This window comes from Saimiri boliviensis, chromosome 7, assembly GCF_048565385.1.
Source record: "Saimiri boliviensis isolate mSaiBol1 chromosome 7, mSaiBol1.pri, whole genome shotgun sequence".
Lineage (NCBI taxonomy): Eukaryota > Metazoa > Chordata > Mammalia > Primates > Cebidae > Saimiri > Saimiri boliviensis.
The window spans coordinates 83,052,337-83,074,317 of record NC_133455.1 but is presented as its reverse complement, the minus strand read 5'-3'; the positions used below and the strand labels follow the sequence as shown (position 1 = coordinate 83,074,317).

Genomic DNA, 21,981 nt, shown 5'->3' with positions numbered 1-21,981 from the left:
GAGTGGGTGTATTTCACATAACTGCATAATTAATACTAACAAGAGGAGCTGTGCCCATGGGCTGGGGTCCTGTCAGCATTCTGTGTTCAGAGTCCCTGGGAAACACAGGACCCAGATCTGTCCTTAGTATGACTATAGATCACTCTAGAGTGGCCTGTCCTGAGCAGGACAAGACCAGGCAACCCTTTTGGTCAATGCTAGAATGTCTCCCAGGCATGAGCAATGGTGGCATTTGCAGGATGGCTGGCAGCACTTGGCAGTGGGCCAGCTGTGCCTCAGTGGCTCTGGCAGTTCAAAGCCACAACCCAGACAACTTGCCCTGGGCTCCAACTAGCCTGGCTAACTGGGGACAGCTGTTCTCAGCTACATTCAGGCATATGAAAGACCCTTCGATTCCAAAGAAGCCTCTTGCAGGGTTTCAGGAAGGAAATGGAAACAGTAAGGGGAAACCACAAACCCATATAACTCTAAGCATCACCTCTCGGTCCATGGGGGTGGGGGGAGGGTGCTTCCTGTGTTGAATTTCATCCTGAAGCCACTCTGGTGGGGGTAGGAGCAATGCCATTTGCTCCATCTCACAAACAACATCGCGTCAGCGCCCCCCACCCCCTCTTCCCCAGAGATGAAGCCAGAGACTGAGACTGGCTAGCAAAGCGAGAACTGGGACCAACCGGGCCTCTCTGACTTGGGAGCCTGAGGGCAGGCTGTTGATGTCCACAGATCCCGGCCTAGTGCAGCCTGTGTGATCAGCCTGGGCTGTGGTTCCCTCTGCTGACAGAGCTTTCCCTCTTAAGGACACGGGTGGGACCGTGGCCCCGTCAGATCATCTGTCCCTGGGAACACTCTTTTCCAGAGAACTCCAATGAGGAAGAGAAAGTGGGTCCACTGACTTCCGTGTCTCTGAAAATAACTTTGTAAAACTATGTAAAGACCCAACACTGCTTATAATCACACAGTTCAGGACCCTCCACTCTGAGAGCATCAACATGGGCCATCTCCTTTTCCTGTTGAGTCTCAAACTCTGCCTCTGGAACCTCGTTTCAAAGACTGTTTCCAGCCGGAACAAGTGCCCACGCTCTGCTCTCCCAACTCCATGCCCCTGTCATAGCCAGGAAGACTGAGGACAGACAGGGTCTTTGCTCCCCTAGACCGAGCTGGCCATGACTGAAGGACCCTCAGAAGCAGGCAGAGCCCTTTGTTCTTTTTTGTCACTGTGCTGACCACCTTGGGAGCTGATTATGCTCCTTAAACCTTCTGGGAACTCTTAAGGCCCCCAGCACTGCAAAAAGGATTAAGTCAACTTAGACGAGACATGTTTTTCCAATTACTTATAAACCACCCATGTTGGAGTTTTTGCAAAACCGGCCGGTTGCTTTCCCGTTACCCAAGATTTCTCATTATTTATTTCTACATAAATAATTTCACAAGGTTTTCAAGTCAATTTGGTACAAAAGGCCCATGACCATGGAATAAACAGGACACTCACAGCAAAATGCTAAAGCCAAAATCTCCTCTTCCATGTACCATGCTATGAGAAAGGAGATGAAAAGTAACTTCCACCTACCAAACTTCCCTACCTCAGGCTTCTTAAGACACACATCAACAGGTGCAACGAGGTTTGTGTTGGGATATGCATTTTACTATATACATGCATCTTTAAAAAGATTTTTCCTGACCCGATGCAGTGGCTCATGCCTGTAATCCCAGCACTTTGGGAGGCCGAGGCAAGCAGATCACGAGGTCAAGAGATCAATACCAACATGGCCAACATGGCAAAACCCCATCTCTACTAAAAAATACAAAAATTAGCCAGGCGCGGTGGCTCAAGCCTGTAATCCCAGCACTTTGGGAGGCTGAGGCAGGCTGATCATGAGGTCAAGAGATCGAGACCATCCTGGCCAACATGGTGAAACCCCGTCTCTACTAAAAATACAAAAATTAGCTGGGTGTGGTGGCGTGCGCCTGTAGTCCCAGCTACTCGGGAGGCTGAGGCAGAATTGCTTGAACCCGGGAGGCAGAGGTTGCAGTGAGCCGAGATTGTGCCACTGCACTCCAGCCTAGCGCCTGGTGACAGAGCGAGACTCTGTCTCAAAAATAAAATAAAATAAAATAAAATTAGCTGGACGTGGTGGCGCGTGCCTGTAATCCCAGCTACTCAGGAAGCTAAGGCAGCAGAATTGCTTGAATCTGGGAAGCAAAAGTTGCAGTGAGCCGGGATCATGCTACTGCACTCCAGCACAGTGTTTTTTAAGAAGGGAACTTGATATCACTACCTTGCAACAGCCCAACAGCAAGGACAGCCCTGCCCATCCAGGAGGTAAAGCAGCTCTATTCTTCCACATGAGTTTTTTCCAGCCTTCCTTTCTTCTCCTCAGAAGCCTGGGGTAGGTGGGGACCTCTTGGTCCTGGTCCTCTGGGCTCCAGGGTCCCCACTCGAGGGAACCTTCACCAGTTCACAACCAGCGTCATGCGCAGTTCTGACCCCTCCTGTGCCCCAGGTGTCTCTGGGCCAGAAAGCTGTAGATCTGTGGCTGCCAAACCTGGTTGATGATGAGACTCACCGGAAAGCTTTCTAAAAGCTTAGACTTTCTTGAGCCCCCAGCACCTGGTTCCTAATTAAAGCTACGGGAAGGGACCAGGTAAAAACAGCCCAGGTGGAGCTGATAATTAGCTACACGCAGGACTCCTACACGCAGGACAATCAGGCTTAGCTGTGCTCTGGGAAAATTTTCACCTGCAAGTAATGCACAGCTGTCCAATAGAAGACCCCAGGGCAGGCCCTGACTATAACTCTCTTTTTCTTTTTTGAGACAGAGTCTCATTCTGTGGCCCAAGCTGGAGTGCAGGGTCACAATCTAGGCTCTCTGCAACCTCCACCTCCTGGGTTCAAGCGATTCTCCTGCTTCAGCCTCCTGAGTAGCTGGGACCACAGGCATGTACCACCATGCCTGGCTAATTTTTGTATTAGTAGTTGAGACAGGGTTTCACCAGGTTGGGCAGGCTGGTGACAAACTCCTGGCTTCAGGAGTTTGCCCGCCTCGGCCACCCAAAGTGGTGGTGTGAGCCACTGCACCCGGCCTGACTCACTTTCTAAAATGAGCAGTACCCGCTGAAGGAAACTGTCTAGCTCGGTCTTCTTCCAAGCTCACAGGACATGGAATTAGGTGCCGACACACCCTTTAGAGAAATTCCTTTCCTGTCCTGTGTGACCAGGAGGAAAGGAGGCTTAGTGGTCTAGTATTTCTGCATATACAGCCTCTTTGTTTCTTCCTTGTCTTTCTTGCCCATATCACATATCAGGTCCCTTGGATCAGGGACAGAACTAGATTGTACCCCTCTGGGTGGCCGCTAACTACACCTTAGGGCCAGGTAACTGGTTTAGTGAGTTCCAGGTTCACAGAGGGATAGGAATTGCTCAGGATGGGTCATCCCCAGAGCCTCCCCCAGCCAGATTGGGGCGATTTAAATGACGAGATTTAGAGCAGATTTTGGACTCTTGAGTTGATGTTATAATGCTGAGATGAGGCCTCGGGGCAGGATGAATGTATTTTGTATTTGGGATGAACACACATCTTCGGGGTCTAAAGGGCTGACTAGGTAGGCAGACTGTCCCTCCCCGCACAACAATGTCCATGCCCTAATCCTGAGAACCTCTGGCTGCAGCAAAAGGGACTTTGCAGGTGGGATTAGCAAGGGGTTTGAGACAGAGAGATTGGCCTGGAAACCCAGGTGAGCCCAATCTAACCACACAAGTTCTTAAAAGCACAGGACTTTTTTCAGTCTTAAACAGGAATGATAAGGAGGAATGATAAGGAGGAATGGGAGGTCCCAGAAGACACCACGCCGCACAGGGAGCAATCATGTGTCTCGTTCACCTCATGTATCCCCAGAGCCTGGAAGCCAGCAGGTGCTTGGCCACAGAAAGACCAATAAGGTGAACTTTTGTGGTTTCTTTTTCTTTTTTTGAGTCAGAGTTTTGCTCTTCTTGCCCAAGCTGGAGTGCAATGGTACAGTCTTGGTTCACTGCAACCTCTGCCTCCCAGGTTCAAGCAATTCTCCTGTCTTAGCCTCTCCAGTAGCATGCACCAACACGCCTGGGTAATGATTTTGTATTTTTAGTGGAAATGGGGTTTTACCATGTTAGCCAAGCTGGTCTCAAACTTCTGACCTCAGCTGATCTGCCCGCCTCAGCCTCTCAAAGTGCTGGGATTACAGGTATGAGCCACTAAAGTAAACTTCTAAGCAGTGGATTCTAGCTAACAGTCATGTGGGTGAATTATTTAAGCTCTCTGACCCCATGTCATCCTGTTTCTATGGATATCAAAAGTAAGGACAGTGAAATAACCCACTCAAGGTCATCCAACGAATGAACAGTGGGGCTGCCCCACTCTAAGTCCTTCACAACCCATCTGGTTGCCAAATCCAGCAGCCCCCAACCCCCACCTCAGCCTGGCCATAATGGGCAGAACTCCTGGGTAGACAGGGGTGAAGCTTCTCATAGCCACGTTTCCTTCCTTTGCTTCATTTTGTGCCTTTGTTTTCTGGCAACTGGTTGTCATCCATTTCCTGAGCACAGACCAACATGGGGTGCCAGTGCCTGCGCAGAGACCATCAGCTCTCAGAGCTGCCCTGGGGAAGAGCTGCCAAAGGAAAGAGGCTGGTCCTGGCCACCCGCAACAACAGAGTGTCCTTAACGGTGAGAGGCACCTACTGGTTCATAACCTGGCTCTGCGGCTGGACAGAGCCCCTGGACAAAGGACTTCATTTCCATGGCTGCAGTTTTCACAGCTGTCAAAGGGGACAGGGGAAATGGACCTCCCAGGGGTACTGGGACAGTAAAATGAAGCAACTCATGAGACCGCTTCTAGCACAGTCCCTGGCACTTAATTCTTAGTTGAACTTCCATGCTTTTTGTTTTGTTTTATTTTTTTGAGACAGAGCCTTGCTCTGATGCACAGGCTGGAGTGCAGTGGTGCAGTCTCAGCTCATTGCAACCTCTGCCTCCCGGGTTCAAGTGATTCTCCTGCATCAGCCTCCCAAGTAGCTGGGATTGCAGGTGCCCCCGCCCCACATCTGTCTAATTTTTGCACTTTTAGTAGAGACGGGGTTTCGCCATGTTGGCCAGGCTGATCTTGAACTCCTGACCCTAGGTGATCTGCCCACCTCGGCCTCCCAAAATGCTGGGATTACAGGCATGAGCCACTGAGGCCAGCTGAACTTGCATTCTTTACCAAAAGACATTTAGTCAATCTCGAAGACCTCTCATTTCAGATTCTGCCCAAGCCACATGAATCGTTCTTTGGACTTGGCTGTCTCACTCCTTTTCCTCGATGCTTTTATGTCTTTACCAAGTCTTCCCTCTGTACTTAAAGAGCACTCCCCAACAGTCTAGCCATCACCCTCGGGTCCACTATAAACTATACAGGGGGCCCAATCCAAAAGGCCCTCCTCCAAGGCCGGGCGCGGTGGCTCAAGCCTGTAATCCCAGCACTTTGGGAGGCCGAGGTGGGTGGATCACAAGGTCGAGAGATCGAGACCAACCTGGTCAACATGGTGAAACCCCGTCTCTACTAAAAATACAAAAAAAATTAGCTGGGCATGGTGGCACGTGCCTATAATCCCAGCTACTGAGGAGGCTGAGGCAGGAGAATTGCCTGAACCCAGGAGGCAGAGGTTGCGGTGAGCCAAGATCGCGCCATTGCACTCCAGCCTGGGTGACAAGAGCGAAACTCCGTCTCAAAAAAAAAAAAAAAAAAAAAAAAAAAAAGCCCTCCTAAGCAGGGGGCTCCTTTCATTTGAAAACTGCTGCAGGCCAAGTGTAAGTTCAAGACACTGTGCCTTTGCCTGTATATTTCCACTGCCTTCCAGCCTAAAACCCAGGCAGTCCTAACACCGACTGACTGCCCACGTATGTTATGTAAGATCCCATGCTGGGCAGGGATACTGATATAAGTAAGACACAATCACACATCACTGGAAGCACCTTCAACAGGGATAGCAACAGATGATTTCAGAATGATGTATGTGCTTGTCTACAGAGACCCACTCTCAGGAGGGGAAACCTAATTCAGTTCCCAAGAACCTATCAGGTACCACCTTTTGAAGGAAGAATTGTCTCCACTTCACAGACCGACTTTCAAGGCCAAAGTCAGACAGCAAGGGCAGGACCAGGACCGGACCCCAGGTTTGGCTGACAGCACTATCTCCCTATCGCAAGGAGGCAGAGTCCCCTTGAAGATATCCTTTTGCATGAGCTCCAAAATATCTACTAAACGTAGGTCATTATGGCTGAAAATGCATTTTTCCCCTTATCCTTGCAGCTGCTCTGTAAGTTTGGGCTATAGTCTGATGTTCAGAAACACCAGCCCTAGCCAACTGCTGGCCAGCAGATCGCAGGGTTGTGACGCTTGGAATTGGAAGGAATTCTACACAGTGTCTCTTCCAGGTGCTTTTTCTTGTCAACCATTAAACCACACAGCAACGGGCCGAGCGACAAAACATTCAGTTACTTCATACGGTCATTCCTTCCCCCTCCTGCTTCACCTGATGCAGAAGAATTTGTAGTCAAACTTGAGCATTACAAGAATATGCAACAGAAAGAATTAGAGAACTCAGCAATCCAAAAGCTGCCAAATCAGGGTTTTCTGCATTTTTGGGGGGTAATACAAAGCAGTTCCAAGAAAAGCAAAGTCACAGCCTCTGCAGCTTATTTTCAGTTCTCAGAAAAGAGCCAGTGTCAAAGGGTGAGTGGCTCTGCCCCAGCACACAGACTCCACTGTCTCGTGGGGAGCGTTTGCTGATAAACCAGCTTGGATTTGGTGCCAGAAACCCAAAACCTCTGACATGTTTTCATTTGGTGATGTCAAGCAGGAAACACAAGCTGAAACAATGAGTTGCTAACACTCAGAAAAACCACACAGCTCAGCTAACATGCTGGGGCAACACCCTTCCAGCACCAAGTCACCAGCAGTGTTGAAGGGACTGTCAGAAAAAAACACAGTGGCTTCCTTTTCCTACCTCACCCCCTCTCCCACATTCCTGAGATGTGTTATCGCTCAGGCCACCATGTCAGACCGACCAGCATTTTTCAATGGACATTATTTACCAGAAGCTGGGTGAGGACGAACGGGGCAGGATATGGTCCAGGTGATTTTGGCAGCTTGGGTCTGCTTTCTGGCATACAAGCAGGTTTCACCACAGTAGGGCAGACTTCAGGTTAAGATCTCGGAAGTCTACCACACATCCAGCTCAGGGGCTACTACCACGTGCCCCAAAATAATTTTGAGAATAAGGTTTGCCTTTTTTTTGAGACAGAATCTGGCTTCATCATCCAGCCTGGGGTACAGTGGCAAAATCTCAACTCACCAAAACCTCTGCCTCCTGGGTTCAAGAAATTCTCATGCCTCAGCCTCCAGAGTAGCTGGGATTACAGGTGCGTGCCACCATGGCTGGCAAATTTTTTTCTCTTTTTAGTAGAGACGGGGGTCTCACTATGTTACCTCAACATAGTGATCGCTCCTGGTCTCCAGTGATCGGCCTGCCTCAACCTCCCAAACTGTTGGGATTACAGACATGAGCCACTACACCCAGGAATAAAGTTTTAACCTAAGAATTCTGTAACAGAGATCTCACTGTCTGCACCAAAATTAAATTTCAGTGTAATCAACAGCAACTCATCAAGTGACCCAGACAGGGAGAGTGCCTAAGAAGACAAGATGACGAAATGGAATGTGGTGTCCCGGATGGGACCCTGGAACAGGAAAGGACATTAGGAATAACCCAAAGAAATCTGAATGAAGTACAGACTTGGGTTAATAAAAGCATCTCAATAATGGCTCATTATGCCGGGAGCGGTGGCTCAAGCCTGTAATCCCAGCACTTTGGGAGGCCAAGGCGGGTGGATCACGAGGTCAAGAGATCGAGACCATCCTGGTCAACATGGTGAAACCCCGTCTCTACTAAAAATACAAAAAATTAGCTGGGCATGGTGGTGCGTGCCTGTAATCCCAGCTACTCAGGAGCCTGAGGCAGGAGAATTGCCTGAACCCAGGAGGCGGAGGTTGCGGTGAGCCGAGATTGCGCCATTGCACTCCAGCCTGGGTAACAAGAGCGAAACTCTGTCTCAAAAAATAAATAAATAAATAATGGCTCATTAATTTTAATGAATGCACCATACTAATGTAAGAAGTTAATAGGGAAAGCTGGGTACAGGTATATGGGAACTCTTTGTGCTATCTCTGCAATTTCACTCTGACTCTGTCTCTCTCTCTCTCTCTCTCTCTCTCTCTCTCTCTCTCGTGTGTGTGTGTGTGTGTGTGTGTGTGTGTGTAGACATGCAAGAATAGACTGATCCTCCCATCAATGATGATTTGGTGCCTACCAAGTGTCACATACCATGTAAAAGTGATCTCCACGTATCTTCATTTATTCCTCACACCAGTGCTATGAGCTGGGCATAACCTGCATTTTACAGATAAAGAAATTGAAGAACAGAGAGGCTAGGTACCTTGCTCAGAGTCACATGGCAAGGTTAGTGGCAGATAAAGGGCTCAAATTCAGGTTGACAGGACAGCTCAGCAATATTGCCTCAAAAATCCCAAACTGTGAACATAAAACAGTTCAAAACAAGCTTCACGTGGGCAACGAAAACAAGGCACACTTTCCAATCTGCCCTGCTTTAAAAAGAAAGAAATTTAAAAGCACAGCACAGACCAGGCACAGTGGCTCATACCTGTAATCCCAACATTTTGGGAGGCCAAGGCAGTCGGATTATGAGGCCAAGAGATTGAGACCATCCTGGCCAACATGTTGAAACCGTGTCTCTACTAAAAATTTTTTTTTTTTTTTTTTTTTTTTTATATGGAGTTTCGCTCTTGTTCCCCAGGCTGGAGTGCAATGGCGCGATCTCGGCTCACCGCAACCTCCGCCTCCTGGGTTCAGGCAATTCTCCTGCCTCAGCCTCCTGAGTAGCTGGGATTATAGGCACGCGCCACCATGCCCAGCTAATTTTTTGTATTTTTAGTAGAGACGGGGTTTCACCATGTTGACCAGGTTGGTCTCGATCTCTCGACCTTGTGATCCACCCGCCTTGGCCTCCCAAAGTGCTGGGATTACAGGCTTGAGCCACCGCGCCCAGCCTAAAAATTTTTTTAAAAAATTAGCTGGGCATGGTAGCACGCACCTGTAGTCCCAGCTACTCGGGAGGTTGAGGCAGGAGAATTGCTTGAACCCAGGAGGCGGAGGGTGCAGTGAGCCAAGATCGCGCCACTGCACTCCAGCCTGGCAACACAGCGAGACTCCGTCTCAAAAAAAAAAAAAAAAGCACAGCACACCCAAGACAATGACAACACTCAGTGTTGGAGAGGATGTGGAACAAGAACTCCCCTTCATTGCTGGTTAGAATGTAAAAGCAGTCTGGGTCAAGTGCAGTGGCTCACGCCTGTAATCCCAGCACTTTGGGAGGCCAAGGCGGGCAGATCATGAGGTCAAGAGATTGAGACCATCCGGGCCAACATGGTAAAACCCTGTCTCTACAAAAAATACAAAAATTAGCTGGGTGTGGTGGCATGCGCCTGTAGTCCCAGCTACTCGGAAGTCTGCGGCAGGATTGCTTGAACCCAGGAGGCGGAGGTTGCAGTGAGCTGAGATCAGGCCACTACACTCCAGCCTAGCGCCTGGCGACAGAGCAAGACTCTGTCTTTAAAAAAAAAAAAAAAAAAAAAAAGCATGTAAGCTGGGCGCGGTGGCTCAAGCCTGTAATCCCAGCACTTTGGGAGGCTGAGGCGGGTGGATCACGAGGTCAAGAGATCGAGACCATCCTTGGTCAACATGGTGAAACCCCATCTCTACTAAAAATACAAACCAAAAAAAAAAAAAATTAGCTGGGCATGGGTGGCGTGTGCCTGTAATCCCAGCTACTCAGGAGGCTGAGGCAGGAGAATTGCCTGAACCCAGGAGGCGGAGGTTGCGGCCATTGCACTCCAGCCTGGGTAACAAGAGTGAAACTCCGTCTCAAAAAAAAAAAAAAAAAAAAAAAAAAAAAAGAATGTAAAAGCAGTCTGGCAGTTTCTACAGAGCTAACCATAGGTTTACCATATGGCCAGCAATAGCACTCCTAGGCATTTACTCCAATGAGCTGGAAACTTAATGCCCACACAAAACCTGGGCATGAATGTTTAGAGCAGGTTTATTCAGTTGCCAAAGATTGGAACCAAGTAAAATGTCCTTCAATTGGTGCATTAGATAAAACTATGGTACATCCATACAATGCAACATTATTCAATGATCAAAAGAAATGAGCTGGCCAGGTGTGGTGGCTCATGCCTGTAATCCCAGCACTTTGGGAAGCCAAGGCGGGAAGATGGCTTGAGCCCAGAAACTCTAGCTCAGGAGTTCCTGCCTGTAGTCCCAGCTACTCAGGAGGCTGAGGGGGGAAGACTGCTTGAGCTTGGGAGGTTGCGGCTGCAGTGAGCCATGATCATGCCACTATACTCCAGACTGGGTGACCGGGCAAGGCCTCATCTTAAAAAAAAAAAAAAAAACCCTCAAATAAATAATAAATAAATAAGCTGGGCGTGGTGGCACACAGCTGTAATCCCAGCTACTCAGGACGGTGAGGCAGGAGATTCACTTTAACCCAGGAGGTGGAGGTTGCAGTGAGCAGATATTGCACCATTGTACTCCAGCCTGGGTGACAGGGTGAGATTCCATCTCAAAAAAATTTTAAAAAGTCCCTAAGGAATTCTCCATGTTTCTATCTTATAATAATCATGGGCATTTATTTTTAAAAAGAGAAAAAGGAAAAGAAAGAGCTAATAAGCTGCAAGAAGACCTGGAGGAGTTCAGACACAGTCACTCACACCTGTAATCCCAGCACTTTGGGAGGCTGAGGTGGTAGAATTTCTTGAGGCCTGGACTTTGAGACCAGCCTGGGCAGCATGGCAAAACCCTGTCTCTACAAAAAATACAAAAAATTAACCAGGCATGGTGATGCACACCTGTTGTCTTAGCTACACAGGAGGCAGATGGAAGGATCACCTGAGCCTAAGAGGTTGAGGCTGCAGTGAGATGTGACTGTGCCCTTGCACTCCAGCGTGGTTAAGAGTGAGACTGTCAGGCTGGGCGCAGTGACTCAAGCCTGTAATCCCAGCACTTTGGGAGGCCAAGGCGGGTGGATCACGAGGTCAAGAGATTGAGACCATCCTGGTCAACATGGTGAAACATCGTCTCTACTAAAAATACAAAAAATTAGCTGGGCATGGTGGCACGTGTCTGTAATCCCAGCTACTCAGGAGGCTGAGGCAGGAGAACTGCCTGAACCCAGGAGGCGGAGGTTGCGGTGAGCCGAGATCGTGCCATTGCACTCCAGCCTGGGTAACAAGAGCGAAACTCTGTCTCCAAAAAAAAAAAGAGTGAGACTGTCTTAAAAAAAAAAAAAAAAAAAAAAGACATGGAGGAATCTTATATGCACAACAAATGAAAGAAGCCAGTCCGAAAAAAATTACATACTGTATGATCCAACTATATGACATTCTGGAAAAGGCAAAACTAAAAAAGATCAGTGATAATCAGGTTGGAGGGAGGAGTGAACAAGGGGAACCCAGAGGATTTTTAGGGCAGTGAAACTATTCTGGATGACACTTAATGTGGATACATGATATTATGCATTTTGGCAAAATACACAGAATGTGTAAGAGGAAGAACGAAGCCTAATGTAAACTAGACTTTAGTTAATAAAAATGTAATGTTCGTTTATTAAATGTATCATCCTAATAAAAGTTGTTCACAGTTGGAAAAACTGTGAGTGGGGTGTGAGTGTGGAGTATATGAGAACACTGTGGTTTCTGCTCCATTTTTCTGAAAAATAGAGAAAAATAGATGTTTTTTTAAAAAAGTCTATTTTTAAAAACCCATACAGCATATTAAACAATTTATTAGAAGCAGAATATCAATAATCCTGGTGAAAGTCTACAACCATGTCAGAACATAACCTAACTCCCTTGATATGTACAATCTCAAAAAATCAGGCATGGGTACTAAGCAGACAGCAAAAACCCAACATTCAAATCACAGCAAAGTCATTCCATACAAAAAGACAAAAGAACTCTAAACCAGGAGGCTTGCCATGTCTCTCCCAAAGTTAGGAAGTGGAAGTTTAGCTAAGGCCTGAAAGGCATCCTTAATCTTGATGTTTTTCATTTCAACAAGAAATTCTGAAAACATCTCAACATTTCTGAGTGATGGAAGTAGGTATCATCTTCTCTAGCCAAGGGAAATGGATATAGTGGTATCTAAATGTTTGAGTGGTGTCCAAAGCAGAAAGGGAGCTGTTGTCTTTCCGGGGCCACGGTGCCTGCTGTTAGGAAATGCCATTTGAACTTGCAAACTGGTTATGGTAGTTGCTGATGAAGAAGATGAGGAGCCATGTCATTCCTTTTTTACACAGTCTGCCTTCCTGCCCATAACCACACTTCAATCACCACGGGCAATGACTGAGATAAATTTTGCATCGTGAAACAGGGACGCAGCAGTAATGGAAAAAGTATCATCAGGCATAAAATTTGGAAAATGCAACATGAGACCTCTGTGTCCAAGAGAAAAAGAGAGAGAATTAACACACACACACCAGGAAGCCAAAAGCATCTGCTTTTCATCAGCAAACACAGGCAAAGCAAGGGGCAGCAGAGGCTAACACTGAAGTATCCCAGGATTTAAACATTCCTACATCCAGACTCCTTGGTCAACCAAAGCAAGGCTCTCTGAGAAACTTTTGAAAAATACGCACTGAAAAATGTCTACGAAATCCACGTCATTATAAGCTTCTAAATCGTTCCAGGATTTTGGTTGTTTTTAATGACAGTTTCAAGATCATCTAAGGAATATTCCGGTGTAGATCTTCCACTTCCAGCTCCCACATACTTTCATGGATAGGATTATCAGAAAGGTCTGTCATCTTCACAGCCTGCAGGCATGGTTCGGGGCTGCAGGCCTGCACCACTCCCATCACCATCACATACTTCCCTAGAAAAAGAAGAAAAGCCCATAGTAATGTTCTCTCTTTTTTTTTTTTTTTTTTCTTTTGAGACAGTCTCACTCTATTGCCCAGGCTGGAGTACAGTGGCGTGATCTCGGCTCCTTGCAACCTCCGCCACCTGGGTTTAAGCGACTGTTGTGCCTCAGCCTCCTGAATAGCTAGGATTACAGATGCCCGCCACCACACCTGGCTAATTTTTGTATTCTTAGTTGAGACACGGTTTCACCATGTTGGCCAGGCTGGTCTGGAACTCCTGTCCTCAGGTGATCCACCCATCTTGGTCTCCCAAAGTGCTAGGATTACAGACCTGAGCCACTGTGCCCAACCATCTTCTTTGGTTTCTGATTTTACTAGGCAAAACAAAACTGTCATGTAAACTGTAATCATGCCCAAGGAATGGAGACACTTCCATCAGAGTGTAAGTTATAATTAGACAGGCTGCTCTGAGGCAGGGGCAGAAAACCTCAGCTTTCCTCTAGTCCCGTTCCTTGCTCAATGCTACAGAGTATGTGACTGGTCTCTGTGCACAAGATGCATCCTCTTTCTGCAGACACCCTCTGACAGTTACCAAGCAAATCCAATTTTCCTTCCACGTTGCCAAAAAGGCTGGGCAGGCAGCCCCTGCCCCGCTGTTCCAACTGCTGGGACCGATACCTGCCACCTCAGCACATACAAGCAAATCCACACAAGGGCAAGCTGCCACTGGATGATCCAATGACATATTTGACTGTGACTTGCTTCCCATTCCCTTCGGAAAGTGACTCTCCTTCAAAGCAAAAATTGCCAGTCTCAACCATACAAAACCCAATTGCATAAAAGAAAACTCCAAACACTGCAGGAAGGACAGGCCTGGTGCCAGCCCCGCTGCCTGCCCCTATGAGGCTGCTTTCATTGCACTGCATATGGGGCCTGCGGCTCTGACAGAAGAAAGCCAGGCCAGCTGACCCCTGATCCCGCTGTTCAACTCCAGGTAGGATGTGTTCAGGTTTCTCAGAACTCCTCCCCTCATTCCACTTGGGTCCCTCCGTGAGAGGCGAGTTCTGAAAACATACTTGCTGTCCCCTCTGAATGTGGGCCTAAAGTGCGAACCCACAGAAGTAGAACTGAAGACACAGGAAGAAAAGAACATGCCCAAGGACATTCCGACCAGGAGGGAACAGGAGCTCTCCTAGGAAGGCACACACAGCCAGCCGGGTGACCTCAAAGGCATGCCATGAGACAAACTGGCCCGAGAGGTTCTACCCACACCCTCTCCCAGCTCTCCATTCTGTCCCTCCCTTTCCTTCCCGCACCCCCACCCCCCAGTTGCCATGACCACTCCAATGGTTCCCAGCCCATGTTCTGCCGGCTTCTTCCACTTCAAAACAATCCCCACCCCACTGCTGCAGTCAACATTCTGGAATCCACCTCCTGCCTCCAGAACTCAGTTGACCGCAGCATAATCTAGGTAGGCATGGTTTCTCTGCTTCCCCTGCAGACAAAGAGCAGCTTGAGGACTGGGAGAGCTTCTCATTCAACTCAGCATCTTTAGCACCTTAGGTTTATGGAAACAAACTCCTGGATGTTCCAGAGGAAGAGGCAGTGAGGAACAGCACTAGAGTAGCACTGCAGTGAGCAGAGTCCAAGGCCACCTTGAAGCAGGCAGGTCCTTCCAGACAGCCACTGAGGCTCATCAGGATAGAGCCCTCCTTCCTTCCACCGCTGCCCCAGGCTCCCCAAATGCACAGGGCTCTAACCCCTCCAAGCCTTTGCAAAGGCTGTTCCATGGAGCTGCACAATCTCCTGCCACTGCACCCAGACAGAGAGTGCCCCACTGTCCCAATTTTAATACTGAAAGCCCCATGTCCCAGGACCCTCTCAGTCCCAGGCAACCCAGGAGGGTTGGTCCTTACAGGTAACTCCAGTGCATCCTTCAGGGCTGCCTCTTCCAGGAAGCCTTCCCTGAGCCCTCAAGCCTGGATCAGCTGTCCCTCATCTGCACCACCTGGCTCTTGCCTGCAATGTTACTTTGTGTTTTAGTGGCCTGCTTACCTCCCTGCCTCCCTGCCTGAAGGCAGTGACTCAATTTTGTCAAGCTGGACTTGGTATTACTTAACCAGAGGAAATGGCATGGCCCCTGCCAGCTGGCATTCAGGCCAGTGGGTATGTCAGACAAGTTCACCAATGCCCATTGGTTCAAACAATGAAGTATTTACTAGATGCCAGGCTTATGCCAGGGCTGATACCAGACAGGAGACTGTCCCAGCCTGCCTACAAGGGGCTTTGCCTGCAAGCCAACACACCAAGCAGCATGGGTTATGTGCTGGGCAAAGGCTGAGGGAAAGGGTTGGCAAACATTTTCTGTAAAGGGCCAGACAGTAAACATTTTGTCCCAAATGCTCAACTCTAGCTGTAGTGGGACACTGGCAGAGGCATTCTGTAAATTACCAATGTATTCCAATAAAACTTTACTTATGGTGGGGAGCAGTGGCTCACACCTGTAATCCCAGCACTTTGGGAGGCCGAGACAGGTGGATCACCTGAGGTGGGAGTTCAGGATCAGCCTGATCAACATGGAGAAACCCCATCTCTACTAAAAATACAAAAAATCAGCCAGGTGTGGTGGTGCATGCCTATAATCCCAGCTACTTGGGAGGCTGAGGCAGAATTGCTTGAACACAGGAGGCGGAGGTTGCAGTAAGTCAAGATTGTGCCATTGCATTCCAACTTGGGCAACATGAGTGAAACTCCATCTCAAAAAAAAAAAAAAAAACTTATGGATACTGATGCTTGAATTTCATATACTTTTCACATGTCATTATTTCACTTTCAACCATGTAAAAATGTAAAAACCCGCCAGGCACAGTGGCTCATGCCTGTAATCCCAGCACTTTGGGAGGCTAAGGTGGGTGGATCACTTGAGGCCAGGAGCTCAAGACCAGTCTGGCCAAAATGATGAAACCTTGTCTCCACTAGAACTACAAAAATTAGTCAGGCGTGATGGTGCACACCTGTAATTCCAGCTACTCAGAAGGATGAAGCACGAGAATCACTTGAATCTGGAAGGCAGAAGTTGCAGTGAGCTGTGACTGTGCCACTGCACTCCAGCCTGAGACACAGAGCGAGACTCTCTCAAAAATAAAAATAATAGGAATAAATAAAAGTTTAAAAAGCATTTTTAGTTCAGAGGACATGTGAAAAGAGGAGGCCTGTCGTTTGCTGACCCTGTACTAAACCAGCACTGGGGCTGAGAGCAGACAGAGGGAAGGCTGAAGGGCAAGGCAGTAGGGGGAGGGAACAGGAGCATGTTCTGTACCCTCACTATGAGCTAGGCGCAGTGTTAAGGCAATTGTTTACTTACTGAATGTACACAACAGGCAAGGATGATTAGCTCCTTTTTACAAGAGTACAAACTCAGAAGAGTTAACAAAAGTGCTCCAGGCAGCTCAGCTGGGAAGGGGTGGAGCCAGGAATTCACCTAAGCCTATCTGAGTCCAAAGCAGCTCAGGCCAGACCACCGACCTATCTGCCTCTAGTTAAGACTCCAAGACTGAGCAGGAGGGTCCCTTAGGAATGAAGAGATCTTGGCCTGATCTCCCAGGGGAGGGAGCCGAGGGGAGGGAAGGCTCACGTATCCTCAGACCTCCTCAGCTTAGATCTCACATCCTCTAGAAGCCTCTGAGGGCCACTCAGCACCTTGTACATCCTCATGGCTCCCCCAGGGATCAGCGATCCTCTGGGACAGACACTCACTGCCTATCTCCCGGCAGGCTTTATCTGGGTCTCCGCGGCAGCCCAGCACTACACGTGGGGGGGCTGATGTATAACACCTGCTCCACTGACATCTCAGTGAACAAGTGAGATGGATGTCCACTGCCTGTCACTCAAGATAATTGGTTCTTGGAGCACTTATGTGTCAGGCACGGGGCCAGATGCTGAGGATACAGTTTTCAGGACCACACAGCTCTGGCCTTCCAGAAGTTCAGCCTGGCCCAATGGTTCTCAAAGTATAGCCCCCAAACACCAGGCATGGTGGTGCAGGCCTGTAGTCCCAGCTACCCAAGGAGGCTGAGCAGGAGGATTGCTTGAGCTCAAGGCCAGCCTGGGCAACACAGTGAGTCCCCTATCTCAAATAAATAAAACATTTTTTAAAGTCCAAAGTAGACCAGCAGCATCAGCCTAGCATGGGAGCTAGTTAGAAATGCAATTTCCAGCCCCACCTGGACCTTGTGACTCAGGAACCCTGAGGATGGAGCCCGAGCCATCCCAGCTTTAGCAAGCCCTCCAGGAGAGACAGATACAAGCTCAAGTTTGAGCATCGGTGGCTTAAGAGAGGAAGCAGGCAGGGCGCGGTTGCTCATGCCTATAATCCCAGCACTTTGGGAGGCCGAGAAGGGCAGATCACTTGAGGCCAGGAGTTCGAGACTAGTCTGGCAAACATCGAAACCCAGTCTCTGCTAAAAAAAAAAAAAAGAAAAAAAAAAAAGAAAAAAAAAATAGCCAGGTGTGGTGGCATATGGCTGTAATCCCAGCTACTTGGGAGGTTGAGGCATGAGAATTACTTAAATCAGGGAGGTAGAGGCTGCAGTGAGCCGAGGTCGTGCCACTGCACCCCAGCCTGGGTGACAGAGTGAGACTCCGTCTCAAAAAAAAAAAAAAAGGAGGGGAGGCAAACATGCTCGCGCTCCAGCCCAGGGCAGTTCAATGAAGGAGCAGTACAGGAGGGTCTCCCTTTCCTAGGGGTTAGGGAGGACTGAGAAAGGAACATTTGAGTTGAGACGTTAAGGATGAGCAGAAGTTCCCGGGACAGTATTTCCCAAAATTTGAGGGCAAACAAGGAAATCAACTGGGGGAGGGGGCTTGTGACAAATGCAGGTGCCGGGGTCCCTCCCCAGAAGATTCCCACTAGGAGGTGGAAGAATCCCGGGAATCTGTATTTGTTAAAGGGACTGCAGGTGATGCTTAGCATCAGATCAACTTGACCAAGGAGGGACCGGAGCAAGGGTACCGCAGGGGCAGAGGCCCGGAGGTAGGGCAGCCCACGCCGCGCCCCGCCCCCTTTCGAGTGTCAAGACCGGGTGTAAAGAATCTGGCCTCGATAACTTGTCGGCCGACAGCAGGGAAGAGGGCACCCAGTGAGACCGGGGCATTACCTGGGACGAGGCAGGGCCGCCCGCGCGGCACCCGCTCCAGGCCGCGGACCGAGAAGGCCCCGCTCGGGTCCCGCAGCCTGGCCTCGCCGCGGTCCGCCATCACCACCGTGCCCTGCATCCACACGACCGCCAGCTCCAGCGGCCCGCGGCCCACCGCCGCCCGAGACAGGCGCCACGCGCCCGGGCCGCCCTCCGCATCTCGCCGCAGCTGCTCTGCCAGCACCTTGAGTGGCGGCGACCTTGGCAGCCGCACCGCCGTGGGGCCGCCTGAGAACGAGTCCGCAGCCGCCGCCATTCAGCCGTGCAGCTGCTCTCCCGCCAACTTTGAGAAGCAGAGGAGCCCGGCCTCAGCCTCCAATCAGGAGCGCGCTAGCAGAGCTGGCCAATGGGCGACGTCAGAAGGCGGGACCGCCTGGCGGAGCAGCCCCCGCAATCAGCCAGGAGTGCGCATGCGTAGAAAAAAGTAAATGCAGGAAGTCATAGATAATACTAAAGAAACATCTGCAAGTTACAAATGAATTGAAGAAATGGGTTAAATTAGAATAAATAAGGGAAGACAGAGAGGCAAAGAACTTCCTCTTTCTGGCCGGGCCCAGTGGCTCATACCTGTAATCCCACCACTTTGGAAGACTGAGGTGGGTGGATCACCAGAAGTCAGGAGTTCAAGACCAGCCTGATCAATATGGTGAAACCCCGTTTTTAAAAAAAAAAATAATAAAGAACGTGATTATTCATTTTTAACAATAATAATAATAATAATAACGTGATTATTCATTTTCAAATTGCCTTGTTTTGAGGTTAGTAAATACTGACACAAATGAAAAGCCCGTGTTTATTGGGAGTGATCAAGAATCCAGTCAGGCGATAAGGCTGGGGAGGGAGATGGGAACAGCTGGAAAACTTGCCCTTTCTTTTATTATTATTTTCATTTATATTTTAATAGCATCAAATAATTTTAAGGTTAACAAAATATATTGCTATTTTTCACAAAAGAAATGTACATTTATTGTAAAAAAAATTAGAAAAGGAAAAAATGTACAATAAGAAAATAATTGTAAAAACTGCTTATAGATACCCACTGTTAATTTTGGAGTGTATTAGCCTCCAGGTTTTAAAGTGTAAGAGTGTGTGTGTGTGTGTGTGTGTGTGTGTGTGTGTATTTTTGAGACAGGGTCTCATTCTGTTGCCCAGGATGGAGTGCAGTGGCACAATTACGGCTCACTACAGCATCCACCTCCCGGGCTTAGGTGATTCTGCCACCTCAGCCTCCTGAGTATCCGGGACTACAGGTGTGCACCACCACGCCCAGCTAGTTTTTGTATTTTTGTAGAGGCAAGGTTTTGCCGTGTTGCCCAAGATGATCTTGAACTCCTGGGATCAAGCAATCCTCTCTCCTTGGCCTCTCAAAGCGCTGGGATTACAGGTGTGAGCCACCACACCTGGCCTATTACTGACATACAAAGATTGTTTTGTGTATTGTTTTCACTTAATAATGAGCATCTTTCCATATCACCAAATATCCGTCTGCTTTCTCTTGAATGACTGCATAATACTCGATTTGTCTCATCACATATTAAACCAATATCCCATAGTTGGACATTAAGGCTATTTCCAATTTTTTGCTTTATAAATACAGCCACTGTGGACCTACTTAAAAGCTAAATCTTTGTGCACATCTTTCAAATAAAATTCCCAGAAATTTCTCCCTAAAGATTGCATGTCCCCAGTCAGCAAAGTCCACAAATCCTAAATCAGGCATTCAAAAAAGTCAACGTCAGTCCTTAAGAGAGACTTTGGGGGCAGGGCGCGATGGCTCACACCTGTAATCCTACCACTTTGGGAGGCGGAGGTGAGTGGATGACCTGAGGTCAGGAGTTTTATTTATTTATTTATTTTATTTTGTAGAGACGGGTTTTCTCTATAAAAATAAAATAAAAAGGAGAGAGAGACTTTGAATTCCCAGGGCCTCCTGCAGTACCAGCCATTCAGAGAGTGTTCAGCAAGAACTTGATTTTTTGTTGTTGTTTTTGAGAGGGAGTCTCACTCTGTTGTCCAGGCTGGAGTGCAGTGGCACGATCTCAGCTTACTGCAACCTCTGCCTCCCGGGTTCAAGCGATTCTCTTGAGTAGCTGGGACTACAGGTGCACACCACCACGCCCAGCTAATTCTTGTATTTTTTAGTAGAGATGGGGTTTCACCATATTGGCCAGGCTGGTCTCAAAACCCTGACCTCATGATCCACCCACCTTGGCCTCCCAAAGTGCTGGGATTACAGGTGTGAGCCACTGCACCCAACCAAGAGTTTGATTTTTATAAAATTGAGCCAGGCCCTGTTGTAAGAACTTTGTAGGAAGTATCCCATGTACCCCAAAGACCCTGAAAAAACTCTGTCCTACACAAGTGAGGAAACTGAGGCTTAAGGAAGCTAGGCGGCTTGACCATAAACTCTCAGCAGCCTCTATGAGGCTTTGGCCTCTACACCTAATATGATTTGGCTGTGTCCCCACCAAAATCTCATTTTGAATTGTACTTCCCATAATCCCCACATATCGTGGGAAGGACCCTATGGGAGGTAGTTGAATCAGGGGGTCACATACCCCCATGCTGTTCCTGTGATAGTGAGTTCTCACGAGATTTGATGGTTTTATACGGGGCTGTTCCCCCTTTGCTCAGCACTTCTCCTTCCTGCTGCCATGTAAAGAACATGTTTGCCTCCCCTTTTGCCATGATTCTAAGTTTCCTGAGGCCTCCCCAGCCCTGAAGAACTGTGAGTCAATTAAACCTCTTTCCTTTATAAATTACCCAGTCTTGGGAAGGTCTTTATAACAGTGTGAGAACAGACTAATACAACATCTCAACCCTACCTATGAAGTAACCTGGCTTCTGGGCTGAGAAGGGAGCAGGAACATCACCAAGTGGCTGCTCACCAGCGAGACCTCGTCTATTCAGGGAGCCTTTCTTGAGCCCCACCATTGGAATTAACCTCTTCCTTCCAGACCAGTTTGCTGGTGCCCCAATTCAGTTTCCCAACCTCATTTCTACTGACATTTGGGGCTGGATAATCTTTGTTGTGGAGGCTGTGCTGTGCACTGTAGGACGCTGGGCAGTATCTCTGCTCTCCACCCACTAGACACCGTAGCACTCTTCTCAAGTTGCAACAACCAAAATATGTCTTCAGACATTGCCACTGTCCCATAGGGTGCTAAATCACCTCTATGGAGAACCACTGTCCTAAGCTGCAATACTCACTGATAAATAGTTGAATCTGTGTCTATCTTACCAGTAAAGCCTGGGGTCTCAAACTAAGTTGTCAGCAGCCGACAGACAGGTAACCCTGGTGTAGCAGGGACAAACTGACCTTCTGATGTCATGGCAAAGGAGTCCATCACACTCAGCCAATGGCTGTCATGCACTGTTGCTAGATCTGATTTTTCTTTTTTTTGTTTTTGTTTTAAACGGAGTCTCACTCTGTCACCCAGGCTGGAGTGCACTGGCACGATCTCAGCTCACTGCAACTTCCACCTCCCAGATTTAAATGAGTCTCCTGCCTCAGGCTTCCAAGCAGCTGGGACAACAGACGCCTGCCACCATGTCTGGGGAACTTTTCATATTTTTAGTAGAATTGGGGTTTCCACCATGTTGGCCAGTCTGGTCTCGAACTCCTGACTTCAGGTGATCTGCCCTCCTCAGCCTCCCAAAGTGCTGGGATTACAGGTGTGAGCCACCGTGCCTGGCTCAAAACATTCCCATGTATAATCTCCATGTTTAAAAAAAAATGCTGGCAATGAATTCAATTCTAAAATAAAGGAACAAACA

General features: G+C 48.4%; 1 protein-coding gene across 1 annotated transcript; it reads right to left on the bottom strand.

Annotated features, from left to right (window-relative positions):
• Positions 1-11,450: 11,450 nt before the first annotated feature.
• On the bottom strand, positions 11,451-18,813 carry RMI2 (RecQ mediated genome instability 2). Its single transcript, XM_010337291.2, has 2 exons — positions 18,166-18,813; positions 11,451-13,020 (listed from the first exon to the last, which is right to left on the bottom strand). Exons 1-2 carry the CDS (start codon positions 18,458-18,460, stop codon positions 12,872-12,874), a joined length of 444 nt encoding a protein of 147 aa, XP_010335593.1. The 5' UTR covers positions 18,461-18,813; the 3' UTR covers positions 11,451-12,871.
• Between the last annotated feature and the right edge of the window lie 3,168 nt (positions 18,814-21,981).

Coding starts and splice junctions, on each gene's coding strand:
- RMI2 (XM_010337291.2), bottom strand. CDS start 18,460: ATGGCGGCGGCTGCGGACTCGTTCTCAGGCGGCCCCACGGCGGTGCGG. Junction 13,021..18,165: donor GCGGCCCTGCCTCGTCCCAG/GTAATGCCCCGG, acceptor TTCTTTTTCTAG/GGAAGTATGTGATGGTGATG.